Raw genomic sequence first — 24,527 nt, 5'->3', positions numbered from 1 at the left:
ATTCCATTGATGTTACATGTCTATTTAAGCAAGGTCCTAGATGACCAAGCAAGTATTTTAATTTTTTGCAATAAATATTGCCTTCAAATTGTCAATGTCATTCTATCCTTTTCTTAACGAAAAGAAACAAACAAATTTTAAGTTAAATTTTTAGTTGAGTGGCCAAAAATACACGTTTCTAAGTATCCTATTTTTTTTTTTACATCAAGCAAATAAAAATCCCTTAGAATTTTAAAGTACTTAATTAAGTTTGAAAGGTAAGATAGCACTTATGAATTCCTACCTTGAGCCAATATTCCAAGGATTCCAATGCCATCAACTTTCTGCTTGAGCTGCATATTTGTACCTACTTTTCCAAGTGGGTCTTTATGTGAGATTCTGTAATAGTCTCAGTGAAACATAAACTAACTTTAATTTAAAAGCAGCTTTTTATAAGGTATTGCATAAGCAGCCATTGCGACTGCATTATGAACACACTGAAAACAAGATTTTCTGTTCATGATAATTCTAACAGACAATGTCTTTGAACATTATTTCTTTTTCTTTTTCTTTTTTTGAGACAGAGTCTCTCTCTGTCACCCCAGCTGGAGTGCAGTGGCCAATGGCATGATCTCGGCTCACTGCAACCTACAACTCCTGGGTTCAAGTGATTCTTCTGCCTCAGCCTCCCAAGTAGCTGGGACTACAGGCGTGTACCATCACACCTGGCTAATTTTTGTACCTTTAGTAGAGATGAGATGTCACCATATTGGCCAGGCTGGTCTCAAAATCCTGACCTCCAGATACGCCCTCCTTGGCCTCTCAAAGCGCTGGGATTACAGGCATGTGCCACCGCACTGGACCTGAATGCCTGAACACTTTCTCTTAAAAAGCTTCCATGAAAGTAGTTGTCTTACTCTACCTGGACTACCATAACAAAATAACAGACTAGGTGGCTTAAACAACAGAAATTTATTTTCTCACACTTCTGGAGGCTAGCAAGTCCAAGATTAAGGTGCTAGCTGATTTGGTTCCTGGTGAGGGCTCTCTTTTTGTAATGCAGGTGGTGGAATTCATGTTCTGGCCCCACACAGTCTTACCTCAATGTCTGTAGGTAGGAAAAGAGAAAGACTACAAATCCTGAATTGTTTACTTTACCCAGTAATCCCATCATGAAAGTCCTACCTACCATTATGACCTCTAATCCTAATTACCTCCCAAAGACCTCATCTCCTAATACCATCACTTTGGGAGTTAAGGCTTCAGTATATGAATTTTGAGGAGACACAAATATCATTTCATAACGAGTAACAAAAATCACAATCATCAGCTGTGAATTTCTCAACTTATTCTCCTAAAGGTATTGTATTGTAACTCAGATTTTATCTGAATAATGGTGATAACCATTTACCCTTATGGTGCTAAATATTACAGATTAAGAAATTGAGGCTCTGAGCCAGCTAATTGGTTTATCTAAGGTCACATTTCTTAATTAGGTGGTAGGTATTATGTTACAGAATCCATACCTTCTAACCCATGACTCAGTGATTATTCTACCACCCCTTAATGATAACATACTTAGTGACTAGAACCAGGACTGTAATATGTCAACTATCTAATTATATCTACTGGTATCATAATCACTATTTCACTAACCATTTCTAGTCATCATAACAGAGGCTCTAGCTAGATTATGAATTCTGAATTATTTACTTTTCTAATATATGTAGAAATTCCTCAAAATCCCATCCTGCAAAAAAGATAGATTTGGGACGATTATTCATATTACAAATGAATTACTTGCTTGATAAAACGAGTCCTATAGGTTTCTCTGGCGAAGTCTTTTAAACAGAGAATTTCTGATACATTCAAAATGGAACCTGTTTTGTAAGTATGCAAATGTCTTAAATTATCATAGCTAGTACTTTTTAAAGTGAGATTGGATTCTAGATTAAAATTGATAAAACAACTGAGTTTTGGATTTCTCAAAGATCAGATCACAAAATAGTAAGATGAAGTTCTATAATTCGCATAATATGGTTTTCCTCTGTCTCTCTCACCATTTCCCTCCTACTAAGCGGCTTCTTTTTAGAAAGTGTCCACTGCCTTATAATGCAAGGCTATTCTTTCCGATTCCTTCACCTTTGCCTTCTGTAGAACAGGTCATGAATCAGTTTTCCTTGACATACTGCTTTATCTCATCTCTTTCTTACTTGTTGCTGTTGCTATTACTGCTAAAAGTAAAGTTGCTATTGCTGTCGTTTGTTTGGTTGATTAGTTGGCTGAAATACGTTTTATTTTATATAATCGACCCAATGTGTCTATTGTTATAGAAGCCATAGGCTTAATAAATATTTTAGTCTTAACAACTACATTAACAAATTTTAGTAGAAAACATAGTAATAAAAAACATGCACAGTTGTATTTTATCTTACTTTATTTTGTTCTTATTTAGGATCAAAAGTCTCAGGCATATTTGATAGGATCCATTGGTGTTAGTGGAAAAACCAAGTGGGATGTCTTAGATGGTGTAATAAGACGTCTCTTTAAGGTACGTTGTGCAAGACGCCCTAATATTAATTTTCAAATGTGTTTCTCTTCAGTTGTTTTCCTTAACTTCAATAGCATAGACACATCTTTTCCTCTCCTCAAATAAAGAACGCTTTCTCTTTGTGCTATTTGATATTAACAGTTCTTATATTACACATTTCTAATATTCTTGACAACTAGCTCTGTATCCCTATGGGTTATGTATTTGTTGTAGATGAGTTGAACCTCTGTTTTGACTTTATTTTTTTGTGTGTACCATTTTAGGAATATGTATTCCGAATTGATACATCCACTAGCCTTGGTCTGAGCTCTGACTGCATTGCTAGCTACTGTATAGGAGACTTAATTAGATCCCATAACCTAGAAGTGCCTGAACTGCTGCCTTGTGGATACCTTGTTGGAGATAATAACATCATCACTGTGAACCTCAAAGGTAAAAAGAAAAATGAAGAGAAAGGCACAAATTTAAATTTTAGCAACATTTTTTCTCCCACCCTGCACCTTTTTAGCCAGTTTCCCTTAAAATTTTTCTATTTGAAAACTATGTAGTATTAAAAAAATCAATATGACTCATTTCATACCAAAGTATTAAATCCTAGAGTCCTACTAAAAGCAACAGAATCTAAGGAAATTAAGTTCTTTGAGTTCTGGGATTTAAAGATTTATCAAGGCTCACACAAAGGAATGTGATTTAGGAACTTCAAATTTCTGGATTTTCTTCATTATCACCTTTTATTACAGAGAATTTAAAACATTTGTGTGTATTCCAAAGTAACATATTCATTGATGAATCTTTGGCTTTAAAGTACATATACATAATAAATACTCTCTATGAATAGGGAATAGAAATTTAGAATCAAGGATAGGAAATTCTGAGAATTTTCTTTGCTTTGGATGATGTGATTAATTATAGGGTAATGTAATTTCTGAAGTATCTTTATCTTTATAATTCCTTGTTTGTTTGTATTAAAGAATCAGAATACATCTATATGTACTGTGAGTTAATAGAGGAATTTGTCAATATTTGATTTTATGATGAACGTAATTGGGTTAGTAAAAGAATATACTGTTGTTCCCTACTTAATTCCTTGCCAAACATAATAACTTGTATTCTTCAAAAGCTTAAGTGATTGTACAGCTAGGGTGCATAATGAGAGATAGAAGAGAATAAGGAGGTGGGGAGTAGATAAACTAAAATAAAGAACACACAGAAACCATTATATATACACGTGTATAATCTTCACATTTATACTTAACATACATAATCATCTTTGATAAAAGGTATTATGATAGAATTTATAATGCTTCCGTTTCTTTCTGGAAACATAAGTGAAAACAAGAAGTAGACAGTGAAGTGGAGCTTGAACAAAAAGGAACAGCTTTCTTTTGTTTAGATGTTCACTCTGCCATATTACTGATATATTTTCTTCCTTAAAATGGCAACACATATTTATAGGATAGAAATATCTAGGAAATTGTTTTGCAAGGACTGTATTCCTATGACTAACCAAGCTGTTGCTGGTTGGCATGATATTTTAAATTCTGGCTAATATGGAACAATAAGTCATGCTATTTCTTTTGTTTCTTCTTTTAGGGGTAGAAGAAAACAGTTTGGACAGTTTTGTTTTTGATACGCTGATTCCTAAACCAATTACCCAAAGGTACTTTAACTTGTTGATGGAGCATCACAGAATTATACTCTCAGGACCAAGTGGTACTGGAAAGACCTATTTAGCAAATAAACTTGCTGAGTATGTAATAACCAAATCTGGGAGGAAAAAAACAGAGGATGCAATTGCCACTTTTAATGTGGACCACAAGTCAAGTAAGGTATGTTACAGAATTCTAAAAGAACAGCTCCAATTTATCCATAAGTGTTTTAAGCAATCAAATTGTAAGATTGTGTGAGACTTCCATGTTGTACATGGAGAAGAATATCTACCTTTCCTTTTTTTATTTTACTGGATCTGTAACCTGGTAAGTGACCAAACTCTGGTTCACGAATTTGAACAAGACTGCTATTTTCAGTAACATTCAGTTATCAAGTACTCCACCAGGCATTGGGAGTATACAGAATAAAATGGCAGGGCCCCTATTGCATGGTTTCTCTTAGACATCCACCTAGGAGAGTAGAAAGAGGTCTGTGCACAAGCAAGAAGGAATAGCTTTTCTTGGAGGAATCAGAGCTTTATAAAAGGGTAATACTTGCTTGGGTCTTACAGACAAGCAGGAAATAACATGGGTGTTGCAGCAATGGAGATTTGGCAATAATCAGAATATTCCAAGCAGAAGTTCTGGGAGCAACAATTTGTTTATGTCACATCTCCCTAGAATTTTTGTTTAGAAACCTTAGGAAATCTAACAACATTCAGTTTCACCACCAACTCAGGTCTAATGTGCCATAGTAATCAGTCTGAACACTCAGATATTAAAAAGGTATGAGGGTCTATACAACATAGCCAGTTATTTTTCTGAGTAAAATTTTAAAAATCCTACAAAGGAAATAGTCGGTGGCTAACGTATTTTTAACACTAACCTAGTTTTACTTGTAATTATTTATTTAAAGTCTGAATCAATGAAACCTAAAAGTTTCTCCTTGGAAACTGCAACTATTATAAGCAGTACCTTGAGGGAATCTCAATTATACTAGGTCATATTACTCTTTCAAGGATAACCTGGTTCAGTAATCTAAACTGTCCCAGTTTCTCAGAAACCTCAGGTCTGCAAATTTTCAGAAATAAACGTGACTCCCAAATGCAGCCCTACCCCATTAGATTCTTGAAATAAACCAGGCATATAGCTTAATGAACAAAAAGTATTAATTTTCTCACCTGTAAATTGGAGGAAATGGTAGGACTATTCTAAGAACTAAATAAATGAGTCTGTGTGTGTGTGTGTGTATGTGTGTGTGTCAGAGAGAGAGAGAGAAATAGCACAAGTAGCAAGCACAATATAAGGGTTACTTGCAATTTTTAATCATAGTCCTTGACTCCCAATGAAGATTTCTCTCATAAACACACACACATATGCACAGTGCACGCGTGTGCACTCACACACACACACACATATCTTTGTTCAAAACTGTCTTATATGTATCCTTCAAGAACAATGATGTACATAAAACACAATGGGCTCTCTTAAAGTTAAATAAATACAGTACATAAATTCCGACTATTTCCTTGGAACTCAGACCTATTCAAATTGTGGTTGAACCACCATCTAAAGAAAAGCATAGAACCTGAGGTAGAATACTTGATTCTTTGAGCAAAAGTAGGAAGAGCACCATTGTTTGTTTGCTTCAGCTGACATGTTGTTTACTGCTTACTGTGAATTCTATCTCCTCATACCTTTATATAAAAGCCTTTTAGCGCAGTTTTAAATATTTCCATCCAAAAAACTATGAAAGGTTTTGAAAGGCCTCTCTAGTCATCCCCAGTATTTTTTTCTCAGTGTTGGTATGAGAGAACTCTTCACAAGGTACTTCTTTTATGGCACAAAAAGTGTTTAGAAAACAAGAGCAAAATAGATTTATTGGAGAAGACCATGTCATTTTGATAAAGTGCCTGTAAAATGGGGAAAATAGTAGAGCTATTCTAAGGACTAAATGAATGAGTGTGTGTGTGTGCATGTGTGTGTTTGTGAGAGAGAGGTTCACTTAAAATCAAGTTTTGAATTTAACAGATGACGCTTCATTAGAATATAGTTGGCATGCTAAAAAAAATAGGTAATTCCCATTTATTGTAAAACATAGCTTTCCCTAAAATATGTATGTATGTACATATATATATATATAATATTTATCTGTTCTTTTTATTTCAGCTTAGGAAAGAAATTTATTGCTTAGACATGTTCTATTAAGAACATGTTAGTGTCCTTTTAACATTTTTGATTAAATATTTCCAACACTCTATTTTTTGCTTTTTCAGAGGATAATAATTTGTGCCATTATTAGGTCAGTTCAGTATTTTCTTGCAAATTAATGGGCAGGGAAACAACATTGCCAAGCATTGGCGGAGCTAATGATGCTAGGAAACAGTCATAGGAAGAAACTCGTGAACAAATCACAGTAGCATTTGTTCCCAAGAAAGCACAAAGTATAACTGAAAAAAATGTTTATTCTTTATAGTTGAAGATATGAACCAGCTATCAGTAATACTGAATACCAACTCATTGCGAGAGAATTTGGCCAATTTTTGCCAAATTGACAGAGAATAGCCACTATTTTCTTGGGAGTTGGGATAAAGGTGAGGACAAATATAAAAAAAAGAGGGGATGACAACTTGAGATGTGTTAGGGATACTAACAGTGTCGATTTACTAAAGTAAAATGCTAATGAGGCATGCAATAATAAATCCTGTTCCTGAAAACCTGGAGCTGTTTAACTGCTGACGCATTTTATGCTGTGCCATAGATAGCACTGAAGAGACAAATCCAAAAAGCACTTACTGATTCAAAAAACAAAAAACAGAGAAAGAAAATCGAATGACAAATCATCAAATGAAAAACATCTTTTCGTGTTTTCGGTACCTCTGCACTTTACATTCTGTTCCTCTTCCCGCATTTCAAGCTCTCCCTCAAGCTGCCAGCTGGAATATTTTGATTGAGAGCAGCACACATAAACAATTACACTTTGTGACATTCGATTTAGTAGGCCCAGAAGGCTAGAGATGGATTTAGTAGAGAATACGTGGCCAGCTGAAGCCATTTGGAATGTTAGGTTGGAAAAGATCAGAAAACTGGACTTGATAGATTCCTTTTTAGTATGTCTGGTGTCAGAATCTGAGAAAACAGTGATCTACCATTTTAATATAATTGTGGTGTTCCACCTACAGTTTCAGAATATGGAATTCATCTCATTGCCAGTGTCTATCTGGAAGGTATGTCTATTTCCTTCTACCTGAGTAGATCTGGAAAAAAGACTTTTAATAACAGTCATCAGTGCCTCAATCTAAGATTTCATTTTCATCAAGCTGAAGTGGATGTCATGAAGTTATTTCAAGGGAATCTATGAACAACTCTTAAGTTAGATAAAAAAATTATATTTGTGTTTGCTGTTTCTACATCCATTGGTTCATACCTACCATCAGATTCCCAAGGGATCTACCATCCTCTCAAGATGAAAGAAAGCCACACTAGAGTTAGAATCTAAAGGCTCTGATTGTCAGAAAATGACCCAGTGACCTGCTAATTATGAAATTCAATTCCTTTGTGCCCGCCCCACTCTTTCTTTCTCTCCCCTTCTGACATTCATGATTATCATTCTCTCTTTGCTTGTTTCCTACGCCCTGGTAAATTCCCTTTCAGTTTTTTTCACTCTCTTCTCTTCCTTCTCTTCCCAGTAAATCAAACTGTTTTTCTCTGTAATGAATTACTCTGTTCACTCTCACTTTTGTTCTTTGTATGACTCTCATGACTTCAACTTGTGTTGACTTCCGTGGTCGACTCCAATTAAACACTATCAGCCATGCCCACTCTCCCAATTTTGTAAGCTTTCTGTTATGTTACAAATATGTTTCTATTCACCTACTAAACATACATGTTGAAAATTGACAATTTCAGCCCCAAACACATATTATAAATCCATCCTCTTTCATTCCTCTCCACCATAACCACCCTACCCCCAGATTCACATCCTCCTCTATTTCTTGGATTTCTACAATTAATTTGTAACTGCATGATACACAATCTCCCTTAAATTTCCCTTCTCTTTTTTTTGGGATATCTTCATTCACCTCATGGAACATAGAACATTTTTTCATAATTAAAATCTGAGCAGATTAAAATTTTTCAATAGTTTCTTATTGCTTTCTGTACTAGATCAAAAACATCACACTGTTCCTTGTTCAGTCCCTTAGTATCTCTAGGCTTCAATAATTTCAATATTCTCCTGGCTGGTCTCACTTCTTCCTTTCAGTATGTTTGCCACATGTTAAATCACAGCTTTGACTACTTACTTAGATCACTAGAACAATGTTTCTTCACTGCCAATAGGAAATGTTCAATGATCTTACTAATCATTAGGGTTGCAAAGTTTCCTTTCCAATTTCATTACCACCATTTCCTTTCACAAAACACACACTCTTAGCTTTTTTCCTATATGGATATCATATTTCCATGTTTCTGACTGATTATTCTGTTTTTGGAAAGCTCTTCTCTCATGTTAAACATCAAGATATTACCAATCTTAAAAATAATAATAGCAAATAAGGGAATAATAGCAAATAATACTGCCACCAAAAAGCCTTTTTTAGAGGCTAGAAGCAATCTTTGCATACCATAAACAAAATCTTTGATCTATACTTTTTTGAAGTAATGTATTATTTTGACTGAGAATTACATAGGTATATGCCTGACCTTCTATTCCAGGAAGGTAATAAGATTCTTAAATGCTATTTCCATTTCTAATTAATTCTTATATTTTTCACATTTCTGTTTCCTTGGATAAATAAATTGCTTTTCTCTACTGAAAACAGAGAAGCAAATGAACATATGAATATTTGACACTTGTTTATATAATACAATGCAACTTCTTTTGCATGGATTCAGCCTTTTTTCTTTTTTATTGCCACCACCACTGGCATGTACTATAATTTTCTGTAACAACAGAACACTTATTTCCCCAAACACATCATACACATACACTTTTCAACTTTCACTTTTTATTCTTTAGACTTCAATCTTTTTTTCTTTTTTTCTTTTTTCTTTTTGCTTTTTAACCAATGTAGTCTGTTGTTCTGTGAACCTTAAGACTGGATTAGATGCTTCTCTTAAGTCTCCCTATAATGTTTTGTGCATTTCACTTAGCACACTGTATTGTGAAACACTTGCTGGCCTGCTTCCATGCTTATCAACTCTAAGTTCCTGAAAAACAGAGATTATGTTTTATCTCTAAATCCTTGGTGCCACCTGGATGCTTCAGTTGGAATTAATCTCTTTCCCTCCTGTAGGCCACATGCCCCCTTTATCTTCTCTCATGGAGTATTTTACCTTGCATTGTGTAAATTCATCATTATTTATGTGTGTGCCCACCACCCCTCTCAGGCTCCAGCGTTACTTCCTCCAGAAAACCATTCTTGACACCCAGCCAGCATCTAGGCTAATTCTCTTTCCTTGACTTCTCGTATCTCATAATGTATTTATGATATTATATTGGAATCATTTGTCATATTTAAATTCCAGTCCCTAATGTGACAACTCTTAAAGCTTACAGGGGAAGACAGCCTGATTACCCCTTTTTAGTCCTCATGTCCAGAAAAGTACTTGGTGCAGTTCATAATAAATGTTAAACCTACTTAAACACTATTGATAGCAGGAATAATACTTCACTATTTTTGTATACCCAGGGCTTAGTCTGAGGCTGTGAACACAGTAGATAGATAGTGAGCATTTTATAAATAAATAGATGACTTAATGTAGCTAAATTCGTGATATAAATTTTATTTTTTTCTTTTAAAGTAAACATAATTCTCCAGAATATTCAGCAGTTTTAAACATATATTTCTGCATTCTCTGACTTAGACAAAATTTATTTTATGTGACTAGCTCAATAGAAAACTAATAGTACTTTATTTCTTTAATAAATTTTATATTTGAACATAAATGAAAATTACTAAATGCCTCAAAATCCTGGCCATTGTTTTATCTCCTACTTTTAGTTCAGCAGTGGTATGACAGACAGAGAGCGGTTGCATCTAGAGTGAACAATTCACCTATTTACCTGGCTGCCAGAAACTGGAATCATGGAATTATTTTATAAACCTGAGCACGATTTGCAAATTGAAAATGTCATTGTAAATATGCAAATATTATGGAAATGTTCTTACTGATTAGGATAATTTTAAGAAACTCAATTATGTTCCTGGCCTACCCATCTGTGAGAGCAGTCAATCAGCAAACTGGCTATCATATTTAGATTAAAAGCTATTAGACAGGAACAATACTTGTAAAAGAACCAAGAAACTCAAGAGATACTAAATGCTGATGTTATATTTCACCAGGTGAAATAAAACTAATTTTTGTCCTTGTTTAAAATTACAGCAGTTGCATGCAGATTATAAATAAATAAATAATTAAGTACACTTGTATCAGGGTCCTATGGCTGCAGTTTGAGATATACCCAATCTGCATGAATTAGAATTAACACATTAAAAATATTAGTGGAATCTGAGAAGTGCTGTTTTCAATTTAGTTCATACTTGAAATATTGAAGTTGCTAAAATTTACTTTTATCATTGAATACCAAAACTCAGAATAAAATCTCAATATATATGGTTTATCATAAGAGTTTATAAGAATTCATTTTGGCTTTTCTTTCAGGGAGAAAACCAATGAGAAATAGGCCTTCATGTTTATACTTTCAGGTTTGCTGCAGGTGTTTGGTACTGGATCTTCTATTGCTTTCCTTTTTCTCTCTTTTATTTAAAAAATTTATTCTGTCAGCAATATATGATTTTTGATGTGTAGAATAAGAGTTTATATTAGTTGAATAATCTATGACTTTAATGAAAGAAACTGAATAGAAGACAAAGCGTGCTACTCCTAAAATATTAACTGCTTACCATTAGTATATATTTATCATTGATGTATCTGTTTTCTTCATTTTTTAAAAGGAATTGCAACAATATCTAGCTAACCTGGCTGAACAGTGTAGTGCTGATAACAATGGAGTAGAGCTCCCAGTTGTAATAATTCTTGATAATCTTCATCATGTGGGCTCTTTGAGTGATATCTTCAATGGTTTCCTCAATTGTAAATACAACAAATGGTATGCTTATCAAATTTTTTGAATAATGAAATATGAAATAATTGTCATCAAATTTGCTCTCTTGTGCCAGTATGCATTTTGTTTTTTAATTTTTTTAATTTTTTGAATATTTAATTTTTACTTTTGAAGTTGACACATAAAATTTTACATATTGATTGTATATAACATGATGTTTTGAAGTAAATGCACACTGTGAAATGATTAACTCTAGCTAATTAACATATGAATTACCTGAGTAGTTCTTATTTTTAGACTTACAATAAATGCCATTAATTTGAGAAGCCCTCTTTAGTATTATAGCATAGTTTTAAAGAATCCATATGCATTCCTTAGAATATCTATGTATTCATTCAACAACCATGTCCCAGGCACTTTTATGAAAACATTGCTTCCTTAATGATGTTAGCTTCTGCAGACATGATGAACATTTGTGAAACCAGTATCAATGATGGAATAGTTTTAATCAGGGAAATTAAAGCTAAATGGAACCTTTACAGCCCTGGTTTCATTCTCAGTTTATATCAAAGTTTAAATTTAACCTTTTTATAGAGATACACAATACATTCAGATATAGCTCCCTCCATTAATGAGTATGATTTTTAAATATTTACAATAAAAGGAAAGCTTAAAGTAAGGTATTAAAACCCACTGAAGAGTCATTGTGGCATGGCCTCTAAAGAAAAGACATAAAAGAATATCAACATAAATTAGTTTTAATAGTGCCAAATATTCCAATTGTCTCTGCTAGAGATTTTCTTGACATTACAAACAGATGTGGGACAAAACTTCTGTGATTTTTCTAACTAAACTCTTTACTGAAATAATGTAAATTACAAATAAACTAAGGCTCAGGGAGAGAAAATACCTTGCCTTGATGCCAGAGCTAGAATTAAAACTTCAAGTATTAATTTCTAGTCCAGTGATTTTTGTCATTTTCCATTACAAAATTACCCTTTAAAAGACAAAAATTAAAATAGAATAATCCATATCTATCCTAGTTGTTTTCTAAAATAATTTTAATGAATTAATTGCTTTTACCTCCAGTAAATTAAAATTTTCTATTTATTTTTTTGTAGTCCGTATATTATTGGAACAATGAATCAGGGAGTTTCTTCATCACCAAATCTAGAGCTGCATCACAATTTCAGGTAAAGTTAAATTGAAGATTTTTTGTTGTTTTTTGTGCATGGGGAGAGGGATGACATTTTGTTTGTTTTGGGGGGTTGTTTTTCCATTTTTACTTTGACAGATCTTGCCAGGGATGACCCGTAGTGTGAAAGTAATTCTCACTTCTGGCACTCTTCATCAAGTGAATATTTTGTAATCTTCAACCTGTAATCAAATGTGTTTCTTTAAACAAAAAAAGAAAAAATAAGAGAAAAGAAAATGTTTTTTTCTCTTCACTATGTCCCTGGTTAAAGTAGAGCATATTCCTTCTAAGTGTGAGAAATGTGAAGAGAATTCCTATTTCAGGATTCGTGATTCTCCTACAGAAGAGTGTTCAGCATGTAGACTCCCACTCACTTCTGACGCACATGCACTTCCTTTTAGCTCAAAAAGTAGAGTGAGTTACATTATAGCTCTCATGCTAGTAGACCTCCTAGCACCTTTGATCATCAAAATGTGGCCACCAATTGAAATGAGAACATAATTATTTTCTACTGGAAAAATAATCACAGTGAATGTAAAATGTAATTTATATAAAAATTTCTGATTTTTTTTTGTAGGTGGGTATTATGTGCAAATCATACAGAACCGGTGAAAGGCTTTTTAGGCAGATATCTTCGAAGAAAACTGATAGAGATAGAAATTGAAAGGAACATACGCAATAATGACCTAGTCAAAATTATAGATTGGATTCCTAAGACATGGCATCATCTCAACAGTTTTTTGGAAACACACAGTTCTTCTGATGTTACCATTGGTGAGTTCCAAAATTACAATATGCCATTTTCCAGGAACTAACAGTACTTAGTAAAGATGTCCAGATTGGATGGTAGAAAATAACAAGCAAAGCTAATGTTTTTTCAAGATTCCAAAGATTTAAATTTATTTTTTTTCCTCCTGAAAGTTTACTTACTTCTTAGCTTTGTATCTCCCATTAAATCCATTTTGTCTGACAGTTAAATATCACTGAGATATTTAATATTTGATATGAAATATTTGCTAATATATTACTGAGATCAAGTAAGTTCAATATGGACAAATATCTAAAAATCAGATAACCACTGGAAATGAATGGTATCTTTTGAGGATAATTTTCATGCTAAAAACAAATTTGGCTAAATAGCTCATGTCAAATAAAGTTGTGAGAAAAGATTTTAGTTACAGATAATTTAGATATTTTGTAGATAATTTAGGTGTTTTGTGTTTTTCATGAAAATAAAACTGAATTATTTCTCTTTAGTTCACATAAAGATGTTTACATTTGTATTCCTTCTTTAATTGCACATACAGAAGTCTCTTTCACATTGTTATAGATCATAAAAATGTACTCACTGTAAGCACAGTTTAGATTAGAAAGAAGAATTCTACGTGGGGAACAAAACACTCATGCCAGGTCCCAATTCTGCAAATAATGATGTGTTTTACATTCAGCAATTCATTTCAGCACAGCTTTGTCGTTTGTAAAATGGGACAGGATGACTGGATTATGACTTTTATGATTTCTCCTAACTCTAGTATATTGTGTCCTAGATTAATATTTATTGTAAAACGATAGAAGAGGCTAGGATATTGGGTCTTCAATATAATCAAGCTGGCCAATAATATAATTTTCTAGGAAATTTGCAAGAAATATATTATATTCCAAAATGGTGTCTAGATGTTTTTAGATTATTAAATATAATTCTTAAAATATTTTGTTATTTGTTCATTCTCAGGTCCCCGGCTTTTCCTTCCTTGCCCCATGGATGTAGAAGGTTCTAGAGTGTGGTTCATGGATCTCTGGAACTATTCTTTAGTACCTTATATTCTGGAGGCAGTGAGAGAAGGTCTTCAGGTATAGTACTCAATTTTCACTGCTATTAAAATAAAGCAAAAACAATTTATTTTAAAAGCAAAAAAACCCAAAATTATCTGGGTAATTATGCAGAAAACTAAAGGCATGAACTATATAAATAGAGCAATAAAGTTTTCAAGGGCAAACAGTTTATAATATTTTGTCTGTTCTGAGAACAAATATGTAAGAGAAAGAAAAGGCATAGTTATTTCAATAACTACACATTTAACACATTTAAGTCCAAATTGTTGCCATGGATGTTTACAGATTGTTTTTATTAGATAACTAATTAATTGCACAGTTATACATCTTATATCACAGCCATGTTTACATGACCCTTGACCATTTAAACTCTTATCACATAATTTCTTTTATCTTTTTTATTTCTCCCTCCCTTTTCTCAATCCCTCCCTCCCTCTCTTTTTCCCTCCCTCCTTCCCCTCCTTCTTTCCTCCCTCCCTCCATCTCTCCCTCTCTCTTTCTCCATTTCTTTTTCTTTCTTTCTTCATATATATATATATATATATTTTTTTTTTTTTTTTTTTTGAGACAGGGTCTCACTCTGTCACCCAGGCTGGAGTGCAGAGTACAACCATGGCTCACTGCAGCCTCGAACTTCTAGACTCAAGTGATGAAGCTTTCCATGTATCTGGGAGTATAGGCACACATCACCACACTCCACTATTTTTATTGTTGTTGTTAATATTATTATTTTAGAGACATGATTTTACTATGTTGCTCAGGCTGGGCTTGTTTTTTCTTTTTTTGCACTTAATTTTTGACAAGTAGCTTTTGCTTGTTAAGTTTCCTGTTTTTAGTATACTTCATTGTTTGAAACCCTTTAATATTACTTGCAGGATCCTTTACTATTTTGGAGGAAGTACTCTAAATTCTAAGGCAGTCAGTTGGTCTTTTGATCTATGACAAATTGGTTTAATAGCATCTTTGCTCTTCCTCATGTGCCTGATATCTCGAGGCCCTGTAACCAAGGCCCTTTTGTCTTTTCTTAATTAAAAAATGAAAATGTATCACAAAAAGAAATCCATATTTCTCCAAGAAAATGCATTGTCATTTTTCCATAAGTCTTGATATTTCCTTAAGTTGAATTTGAAATTGTGGAATTACAAAACTCTTTAAAATGTGTGTAACTTAATCACCCAATTTATTGAGGACGAATCTTGTCTCCTTTTCAGTAATTCAGCTGAGGCATCTATATTTATGGTTTTTATAACTACTACTAGAATTAAGATACAGTTTATGTTTTACACATTCTATCATCTATAATGCTGTGTTTTTATTTTACTGTCTAAAACATTTTCCATCTATTTTTCCCTCTTGCACTCCCTTTTAATATCTTGATCTCTTATGCTAGTAGAATGGCATTCATTTTACTATCATTTAGAAGTAAAATGATAGTTCTGGTGAATATGATGAATTTTATTAGGATATCCTGAAGCATCAGAGATAAAGCTAAGATCCTAAAGAATGCTATTGATTGGTTCTACTCTACATTTAAATAATCAAATTTAACACTTTTAAGGGTATGAGTCAATCTACCCCAAGCAAGTACCTCCAACAAAATAAAAGCTTATACAAATGTTTTCATTTTTCAAGTATAACATATCTTGTTTCAGGAGTCTTCTAAAACTATTATACTACCTAGGATATAAGTTGGATGTTTCATTGGATGTTTCAATGTTGATTATTTGTACCAAAAAAAAAAAATTATTTTATGAAAATTTTAGAACTCATAATTGTAAAGTTAATATTTAAATACATTATTTGTTCTCTAACTATGGTTTTGGTATTAACAAACCATTATCCAAGTATTTACAAATTAAATTCTCCTTATTTAATATTTTCTTGCTAATAGAAAGCAAAAGAAACTTCATAAAAACTCCAAAATGATAATGCCTAAAACTGCTTAGCTTCCTTAGATCTCATTTCAAAAGGTGCATGGGTTCTTTGTTTCATATTTAAATTAATATTATTTATAGAATATTATGTGGAGAATTATAATTCTATGAAGTTTCCATTTGGGCAAAAGTATAATCACTTAAGGATTAGTTTTTCAAACTAAACTGAGAGCTTCTTCAAAATTATTTTTGAAAAGGGATAAAAATGTCTAATTTCTTGCTATGTTTCAGGATGTTTGGTAGTAGGTTAGTGTGAAAGATGAATCAACCATGATGTAGGGGTTGTTGGGGAAGGGGAATTCAGCACATGGGAAGGGAAAAATAGGAAAATCCTTTGGTGGATAGACAGTTCTCATTGCTATTGAAGACTATGCTGGGCTAGAAATGTCTATCAGCTGAAAGTATTTCTAGGGGAGCAAGAAGCAAAGGAATCATATCTGTCAGAATCCATTCTCATGGATCTACCGGGAACAAAGAATCTTCAATTGGAGGAAGAGGTGGAGAAACAAAGCCTGGTAGAAAAAATGGCATTCTAAGTTCAGAGTAATAAAAATAATATCTTCAGATAAAGGCTGATTTTTGTGTGTGTGTGTGAAAAACCTTATAGGGAATGCTCTCTGCCAGATGTTCTAGTTGGAAAACATGTTGGTGATACAATGGATTTTGATTTTTATGCTGGTGATTCTTTCTTAAAAAGTCAACAATCAGTTCATCTCATTCTGAATATTTATATTTCTATTTGTTCAATTCTTTTTCTACAATATGTATTTCACTCTGAACTGGGCCCATTTAGCTTTTCACTGGTCATTTCCAATTTTGCTCTCCTGGCTGGTTCTTTAAAAGCCTGGAATCAGTTGACTCTAGACTTACATTAAACCAAACGTAATTAAGCTTTCCAAGAATTATGCATGTTTTGCTTCAATTGGTTTAAATTGTGTAGCATGCTGTATTTTATACCTATAAAGTTTGTAACTGAGAGGAAACTTTTGCTCTAAAACAAGATTACTATTTTTTAAAAAGTCTAATGATTGTCACCTCTCTTATCATCTCCTAAAGAAATGCACAAATATCAGTAGCTAGACTCCCTTTTATTTTAGGTAAGTCCAACTTCTCCAGAAGAAACTCAAAAGAAAACTCCAAGGCAGTCCATAAAGTTTTTGTGGTGTTAATGTCCATCATTTTGCCTTTTGTCTTACTGAACCAAACAAACTATACAAAACAGCCATCTGACAACAAACCAAAGTATGTCATCTGAGACCAAATATGCACCTGCTAACCAGGATTGTCCTTGGCAAAGCAAGTCAAATGGGGAGGGAAATTAATGTAAGGAACAAGTGTCCCTATGTTACTGCCCTTGCCCCCTTCTCTTAATTTTCACTTTTTTATGCCCCCTTGTAAAATTATACTTTTTTTTTTTCAATGTCTCATTCTTCTCTTCAGGGTGCTCTTTCCAGTTTGGGTTCAGCCTTGCTTCCAGCTTAAAAATGTTTAACATTCAAGAGACTGGATTCATCTTAACTGGATTCATCTTAAGTCTTCTATTCCACTGCCAGTACTTTATTCTTCTTTTCTTCTATTCCAGCCTGGTTAAAGTAACCAGGCTATATCATCTCTTTTTTACTGGGCAATTTGCCCAATAATAGTTCTTGTAAAGTTGATAATTCAGTTTCCTATTTTTTATCTTCTTTTACTAGTGGCCTGAAACACAAAAATCTAAAAAGAGTTTTTACAGAATGCAATGGGATTAAAGAGGAAGTTGACCACAGGAAAACTGTTATCAGAGAAAGTATTCTTACTCTAGAAGAAAGTTTGAGTAGAGTGCATTAGGTAGAGAGAAATAAATTTCTTTACTTCTGTTTCCATCTTTCCAAGGTGCACTTTAGTAGAGAACTCTAATGTCAAGCACATTTTTTAAAATCTTCCATAATTGAAGCTTTTATTTTTCACCCTTTAGTTTTCTCTTTTGTAAAATTACTAGTAAAAGTAAATGTGGGTGATCATTTCTATGTGTATTTATAATATACCTCCCTTATATTCTCTCCCAAATGCTGACATCTGTTCCAGATGTTCAGCTTTATTTTGTCTAGTCTTCGGGTTTAAATTGAGCTATGTAGACAGATAAGTGTTTAAATCTGAAAAATTGTATACAGATACTTAATTCCCTTGAAAGTCTCATAAGAACTCAATGTGTCAAAAAATCACATCCAACTAGTAGTCCCCTTTTTAACTGAATAGAAATGCATTTTATGTATGCTAAACATGTGGTCAACTTTTAGATGTATGGGAAACGCACGCCGTGGGAAGATCCTTCAAAGTGGGTGCTTGACACATACCCATGGAGCTCAGCATCTCTGCCTCAGGAGAGCCCAGCCTTACTTCCGCTGAGACCAGAAGATGTTGGATATGAAAGCTGCACATCCACTAAGGAAGCCACAACCTCAAAGCACATTCCACAAACTGACACAGAAGGAGATCCCCTGGTAAGAATCTGGTGTTCATTTCTTCCTATAGAATATGACTATAGTGTTTACTCATTAGTATTTAGTCATTTCTATCAAAGACATTTGTTATCCTACGCAATATTTGGAACAGTTGTAACCCTATTATCTTTGGCCTGCTTTCATTGGATGATAATCTTAAAATGAAAACAAAACTTGTATGTTTAAAAAGAATCAAGAAACATTACAACCAGAATGAATTCTTAGACTATAATTCTTCCCTAATTAAGCATCAAATTGTGTATATAATTAAATATAATTTTCAAATACCATGACTCAATTCAATAGGCATTTGAGAGAAAACTCAATCTTGTTCTTAAATAGAAAAACAAAAAATTATGGTGTAATGTACACATGGAGAACTAAAAAATATTTTGCCTATATCAACTAACCTGACTAACAGTATAGAATGGGTCTTCTGTTCCCTACTATAGAGGATGACCTGACTTGGAAATCAAATGGAAGTTATGGTTTATTTACTTTTTAAAATAGTGGAATAATTGAAATAAAAGTCTGTAAAACTCTATAAAGTATGAATATTCTGAAAATATTAAGTACGTAGTATTATTAGGAACAAACACTTTTTATATATCTATTTTTTATTTGTATAGATTACTTTCAATATATTGATATCAAATGTAAAGTGTATTAGCTCACCATTCTATGACTAAAGAGCTTATTGGACTTGTACAACCAATACAGAAAGAAAAGATACTGAAATAAAAGTCATTATGTTGCTTAAATCAAACAAACACAAAACAGAAATAATTAAAAATAATAACCTATGACTATACCTAAGAACATAAAATTACTCAATATTTTAGGGAATATTCTTACACTAACAACCTTGACACATACACACCATCATCATCTCAGCTAATCATCCTTAACATTTTGGGAGTTTCTTGTGGAAAATCTGATAAACTTTCAATATCCTCTCCCCAGAAAAATGCATGCACACTGAAAATTTGGCATACAATTTTAAGACTTTCATAAAATCACTGAAGTATATACATAGACCTACTTACAGTCCAGGGATTTCCTGTTGATTTCTGATCTAGTCAATATATTCTTTAAGAGCCCAGACTTATAATTTTATAACATGGTACATGGTCTTTTAGGTGATACACAGTTAGAAATCAACAGTGGTGGGGAAATTGGTTTGGATCCAGCATAATTGTGAGCATACACTAAATAATTGCTGATAGAATGATTAATAGAGTAAATATAAGCTTTAGAATATGAGTATGGATTATGTTATATGAATTTCTCAAAAAGTCCAGTCCTACCGCTGCAGTTTTTATATAATGTGTTTGTTTTATAAGGAGAGGTGTTTATAAGATTTGTTCTCAGTTTTAGTCTGTAGAGTATTAAGCCCTTAGGAAATGCCCCCAACTTTCCCAATTCTCCTAGTCCAGGTCAGCTAATTCCATAAAGACCCTTTTTCCTGGTTCTGAATGCACTTGTCTTCTAGTACAAGAAAGAAATTCAAGGTTTCCCATTCTGGCATGAGAATTGGAGTAAAAAAATTTCTGGTTCCTAACCTGGTGCTCTATTTAACATCCTAAGAAACTGCGTGTTACGATGTCTTGCATGCTAAATGGTAAGACATCATCTAAAACTAAATCTTTGGATCAGGCATTCTCTGATTTAAAAAATAAATATTTTCTGTCTGTTTTTATGTCTATATATTTCTGTAATTACTAACATGAAGCCAACATATATTTTCAGTCATTCTAAATCAGAAATCCTAGAAAACATCCACTATTTAGGGTCAGAAATCACCATAGCAATGAGTATGGTAAAGAAACAGGAAAGAAGAGAGGAGAGACTTTCTGAATCTGAACGAGGATGCAAGTTTTTGGTATATCTCACATTATTTTAAAAATACAATGTGTATTCATCATTAACAACAAATGAATGTTAATGAGTACGTCCTTGGTGCTATGACCTGGTGATCAGGAGATAAATACGGTATTATTTCTGATCTCAAGAAGCTTAAATTCCAGCAGTGAAGAGAGGCTTCTACCTATATAAAGTACAGTAACATAATAGAGGTACATGTTAGGTAAAATTGTGCGTTCATTGAGGACACAGTTAGAATACATTTTTACAGAGGAGATGCTTGAGCTGGATCTTGAATGATTAATAGGAGTTCATTATATGGTTGGAGGGAAAACATCCAAAATTAAAGAAATAGATTGTAAAACATTAGAGAACAGTATAATAAAAATGATGAGTTTAGGGAATTATACACCAGTTGATGGTAGGAATTAAAACTGTGGGAGTATAAAATTGCTAGATCATTCTGACCTTGTTATCATTGCAGAAAGTTAAAACTTTATCACACAGACAGTGGGAAGTATCAATGGGGTTTGAGCCATGATTTACCTAGTTAGATCTGCAGTTTTTAAATATCACTTTAGAAACAGAGTAGAGAGAGGACAGATTGAAGAAGATAGGATGCAATCTGGAAGCTTAGCAGATTTGTAAGTAGCAGTGATGATAAAAACCTGATCAACATGTTAGAAATGATAAACATTAGATTTATGACTATAGATGTCCTCTTCCATTTAATGTTGCTATAACAGAATACTCGAGGCTGGGCAATTTGTAAAGAAAAGAGATTTATTTTGCTCATGGTTCTGGTGGTTGGAAAGTCTAGGATTGGGCAGCTACATCTGGTGAGAGCCTCATTCTGCATGAACTTATGGTGGAAAGTGGAAGAGGAATGGGAGTGTGTGAAGGAGTGAGAGAAGAAACAGACTCTTTTTAACAACCCGCTCTCACACAGGAACTAATCCATTCCCTCTAGAGTGAAAACTCACTGACCTCCAACCAGAATGGCATTCATCTGATCATGAAGAATATGGCCCCGTGACTCAACACCTCCCACTAGGCCTTACATCCCAACACTGTCACGATAGGTATAAAACTTCAACAAGTGTTTCAGAAGGGGCATGTTATATGCAAACCGTAGCATGAGTATGGGGAAGAAGCAGGGAAGAAGAAAGGAAAAATATTAATACTTTTTGAAGGATTCCGATGTATCATTATAATGACTAAATCATACATAATCTTCTCTTGTAATCTCCCTTGATTTGAATGCACAAAATAATACTATGCAAAGGCAAAGTAAATCACACTCTATACCTTTATTATGAATCTGAGATGTGGACTGTATTACAATGAAACATATTTACTATATGGCAAAATTAAGACTTTAATAATAATACTATTAAACAATAAAACTTTTACAACATCCAGCATTCAAGTGATTTCAAACTTTTGTGTCTAATATACGGTTGTATCATTTTACAAATATATTATTTACCATTTCTACTCTTACTAAATCACCAGGATGCTCAACACTCAGTTTTGTTTTACAGATAGTTTGACCCAAATGCTTGAACATATAGGCAATTGCTAATGAGTGGTAGATTGATCAAAGAAATTGGAGAAAGAATATGAATGGACATGAAGGTAGGAAGGTGGGGGTGTGAGTGAGAGAAAAAGAGAGCAGAGTAGGAGAGAAAGAAACTATGTTGAAGGAGACATTTGATTTTCTTGGCTTACTGAGTTTGAGAAGTTATCACTACTTTTATTTCATAACCTTATGTAGCTTATTTAATAAATTCAGAGAGTTAGATTGAAAATTAGGTTAAAACAAATTGTCCTGAAGACTATTAAAATGACTTCAAATTCCTTTTGTCTGAAAGGAATTCTTGCTGAAATTGGTGATTACCAGTTTATCATTTATTTCACAAGCATTTATCAAGCACACATTTAAAAAAAAAGAAAAAGTCCATTTCTAACAGTGGTGCTCCAGAGCTGTCAAGATTCAAGCAATGTGACTGCTTTTTATTTTATAATACATGGAAATGCTAGCTGCCTTTCTTCCCAGGTGCTTTCATGCATATGTCCCTTTTGCGAGAACAAACATTACCATTCTCCTATAAGGCTGGGAAATGAGACAGCTGCTATTGTTCCAAATGATGGTTTTTGTTTTCGGTGATATATCAATCATATTTTAGCCAGAAATCCAACTACACAAACTTGACAGTAATTCTTTCCTTCTCCCTCTTCAAACACTCACGGTTCGCTTCATTCAGTCACCTCCTCCCGAGGTCAGCTCCTAAACAGCAGATGGTGTGCTTGTGTGCAGCAGCTGGCTTCATTCCACTCCATCCCCTCCTTCTCTCAAGGGACTGTGCGTGTGTGCCTGTGTGTGCATCTGTATGTGTATGAACATTCACGACTTTCAGTTGCCATTCAATGCTTTCTGCTTCTCCCAGCCAAAAGGCTGGGAAGCTTGGCGTACTTTCCAGCAATGAACCCAGATGTCCAGCTGTGATACAGTTTCCTTTCCAGTCTCCCTGCTGGAGCAGTATTCATTCACAACCCCAAATAAAAGAGCTTTCTAGAGGCCCTATTTTGTCCTTCTGGTTTGGTGTTGTAGTCATGTTTGGGAGAAACAGTTTAGGAGCCAGGGGCAATGAGCGAAAATCTAAAATTGTTTTCCTGTGTCACTTGGATGGCATAAGACGCCTCTTCGGTGTGGCTCAGGGCCTTGTTTTTTATGGGCTGGCTTACTCAATGCATCATTGCCTACATCGATGTCTCTTTTTTTGTTTCTTCAGATGAATATGCTAATGAAACTTCAAGAAGCAGCCAATTACTCGAGCACACAAAGCTGCGAAAGCGAAAGCACCAGCCACCATGAAGACATTTTGGATTCATCTCTTGAATCTACCCTCTAGAGGATGAAAAAAGTTAGGGGAAAAGACTGCTTTTAAAAAAATGTTTTAAAAGAAAGGTATTTTCACTAAACCACTGCCAGTATAAAAGCACCCTGTCAAGGGCCCTGACCCAGAGTTGTGGTCTCCAAGGAGGCAGCAGAACTAAGTCTGAACCGCCGAGATGCTAAATTGCAATGGAAGCTTAACTTTAGTTAATTTCTAAGCATTTTTTATATCTGTGGAGTAATAGAAGGCTCCATTACTCAACTGGAAAGGACCCTAATGCCAGGGCAACTGAATAGATTGCACATGGGATAGCCAAACTGGACTTTCTTTGTTTCCTCTTTAAAAGTTTACAATGCAGACCATTTTTTTTTGTCCTTTCCTTTTGTTTCCTCTGAGGGGCTGTTCCTCCCCAGGCAGGGTCCATCTTTCTGATCCGTCCAACCTCCTTTGTGCCACACGGTGCTGGTCCCAGTGCTTCAGTAGTGTTTGTGTTGTGCGCTCACCCCATTCCAGAACAAATCCAAGAGGCCAGTCCTCCATAAGCACAAATGGAATTGTGCAACCACCAGAAAAACACTACTATGGCAAACTGGACAAGTGCCAGTTTGATTCTAACTGCCATGTTCTCATGATGTGCTCCACCAACTTTTTAGTACGCGAGTCACCGGTTTTATAAGGTTGTTTTTACCACAGTGGTCTTTTTAAACCACCTGCCCACTCCCTTAACAAGAGTTTTATACCAATTATTAGTCAACACTGACAAAAGGCTTTTTTAGGGCTTTATTTGTTTGAGCCTTTTCAGTGAAAGAAGGAACATTTCCTATGGTGCTGTCTCACTGCCTTAAAACAGATTTCTACAACAGTTTAACAGTTGGTTTGAATCCTAAACCATTGGTAATTTCCACTGTCTTTTCATTTACAATCAAGCAACACCAGTTAACACAGTAGCCTCATCTCTATATATCTTTCTCTTTTTTTTTTTTTTTTGAAGAAATGGGTAGGAGAAAGATCAGTATTTTTAACCTTGTGAATAGATTGCATTGCCTATCCTCCAAAATATTAAAATAACCCAGA

At 33.9% G+C, this 24,527-nt stretch overlaps 1 protein-coding gene across 11 annotated transcripts in view; it reads left to right on the top strand.

The window, feature by feature from the left end:
• Positions 1–23,952, top strand: part of NAV3 (neuron navigator 3) — an 853,828-nt gene extending 829,876 nt beyond the window's left edge. For all 11 annotated transcript variants that reach the window (XM_064376945.1, XM_064376946.1, XM_064376947.1 and 8 more), the window contains 9 exons: positions 2,435–2,530; positions 2,794–2,962; positions 4,124–4,359; positions 11,139–11,293; positions 12,370–12,441; positions 13,021–13,217; positions 14,176–14,294; positions 18,487–18,690; positions 23,349–23,952. In XM_064376945.1, the coding sequence (XP_064233015.1) occupies positions 2,435–2,530; positions 2,794–2,962; positions 4,124–4,359; positions 11,139–11,293; positions 12,370–12,441; positions 13,021–13,217; positions 14,176–14,294; positions 18,487–18,690; positions 23,349–23,468 (1,368 nt within the window). In that variant the 3' untranslated portion in view covers positions 23,469–23,952. The remainder of the gene's footprint in view (positions 1–2,434; positions 2,531–2,793; positions 2,963–4,123; positions 4,360–11,138; positions 11,294–12,369; positions 12,442–13,020; positions 13,218–14,175; positions 14,295–18,486; positions 18,691–23,348) is intronic.
• The last annotated feature ends 575 nt before the right edge of the window (positions 23,953–24,527 follow it).

The sequence above is a fragment of the Aotus nancymaae genome, unplaced genomic scaffold, assembly GCF_030222135.1.
Source record: "Aotus nancymaae isolate 86718 unplaced genomic scaffold, 86718_ANA_hifiasm-v0.15.2.pri h1tg000016l, whole genome shotgun sequence".
Taxonomy (NCBI): Eukaryota; Metazoa; Chordata; class Mammalia; order Primates; family Aotidae; genus Aotus; species Aotus nancymaae.
Note: the sequence above shows the minus strand (reverse complement) of the source record. Positions and strands in the feature narration are given on the sequence as shown.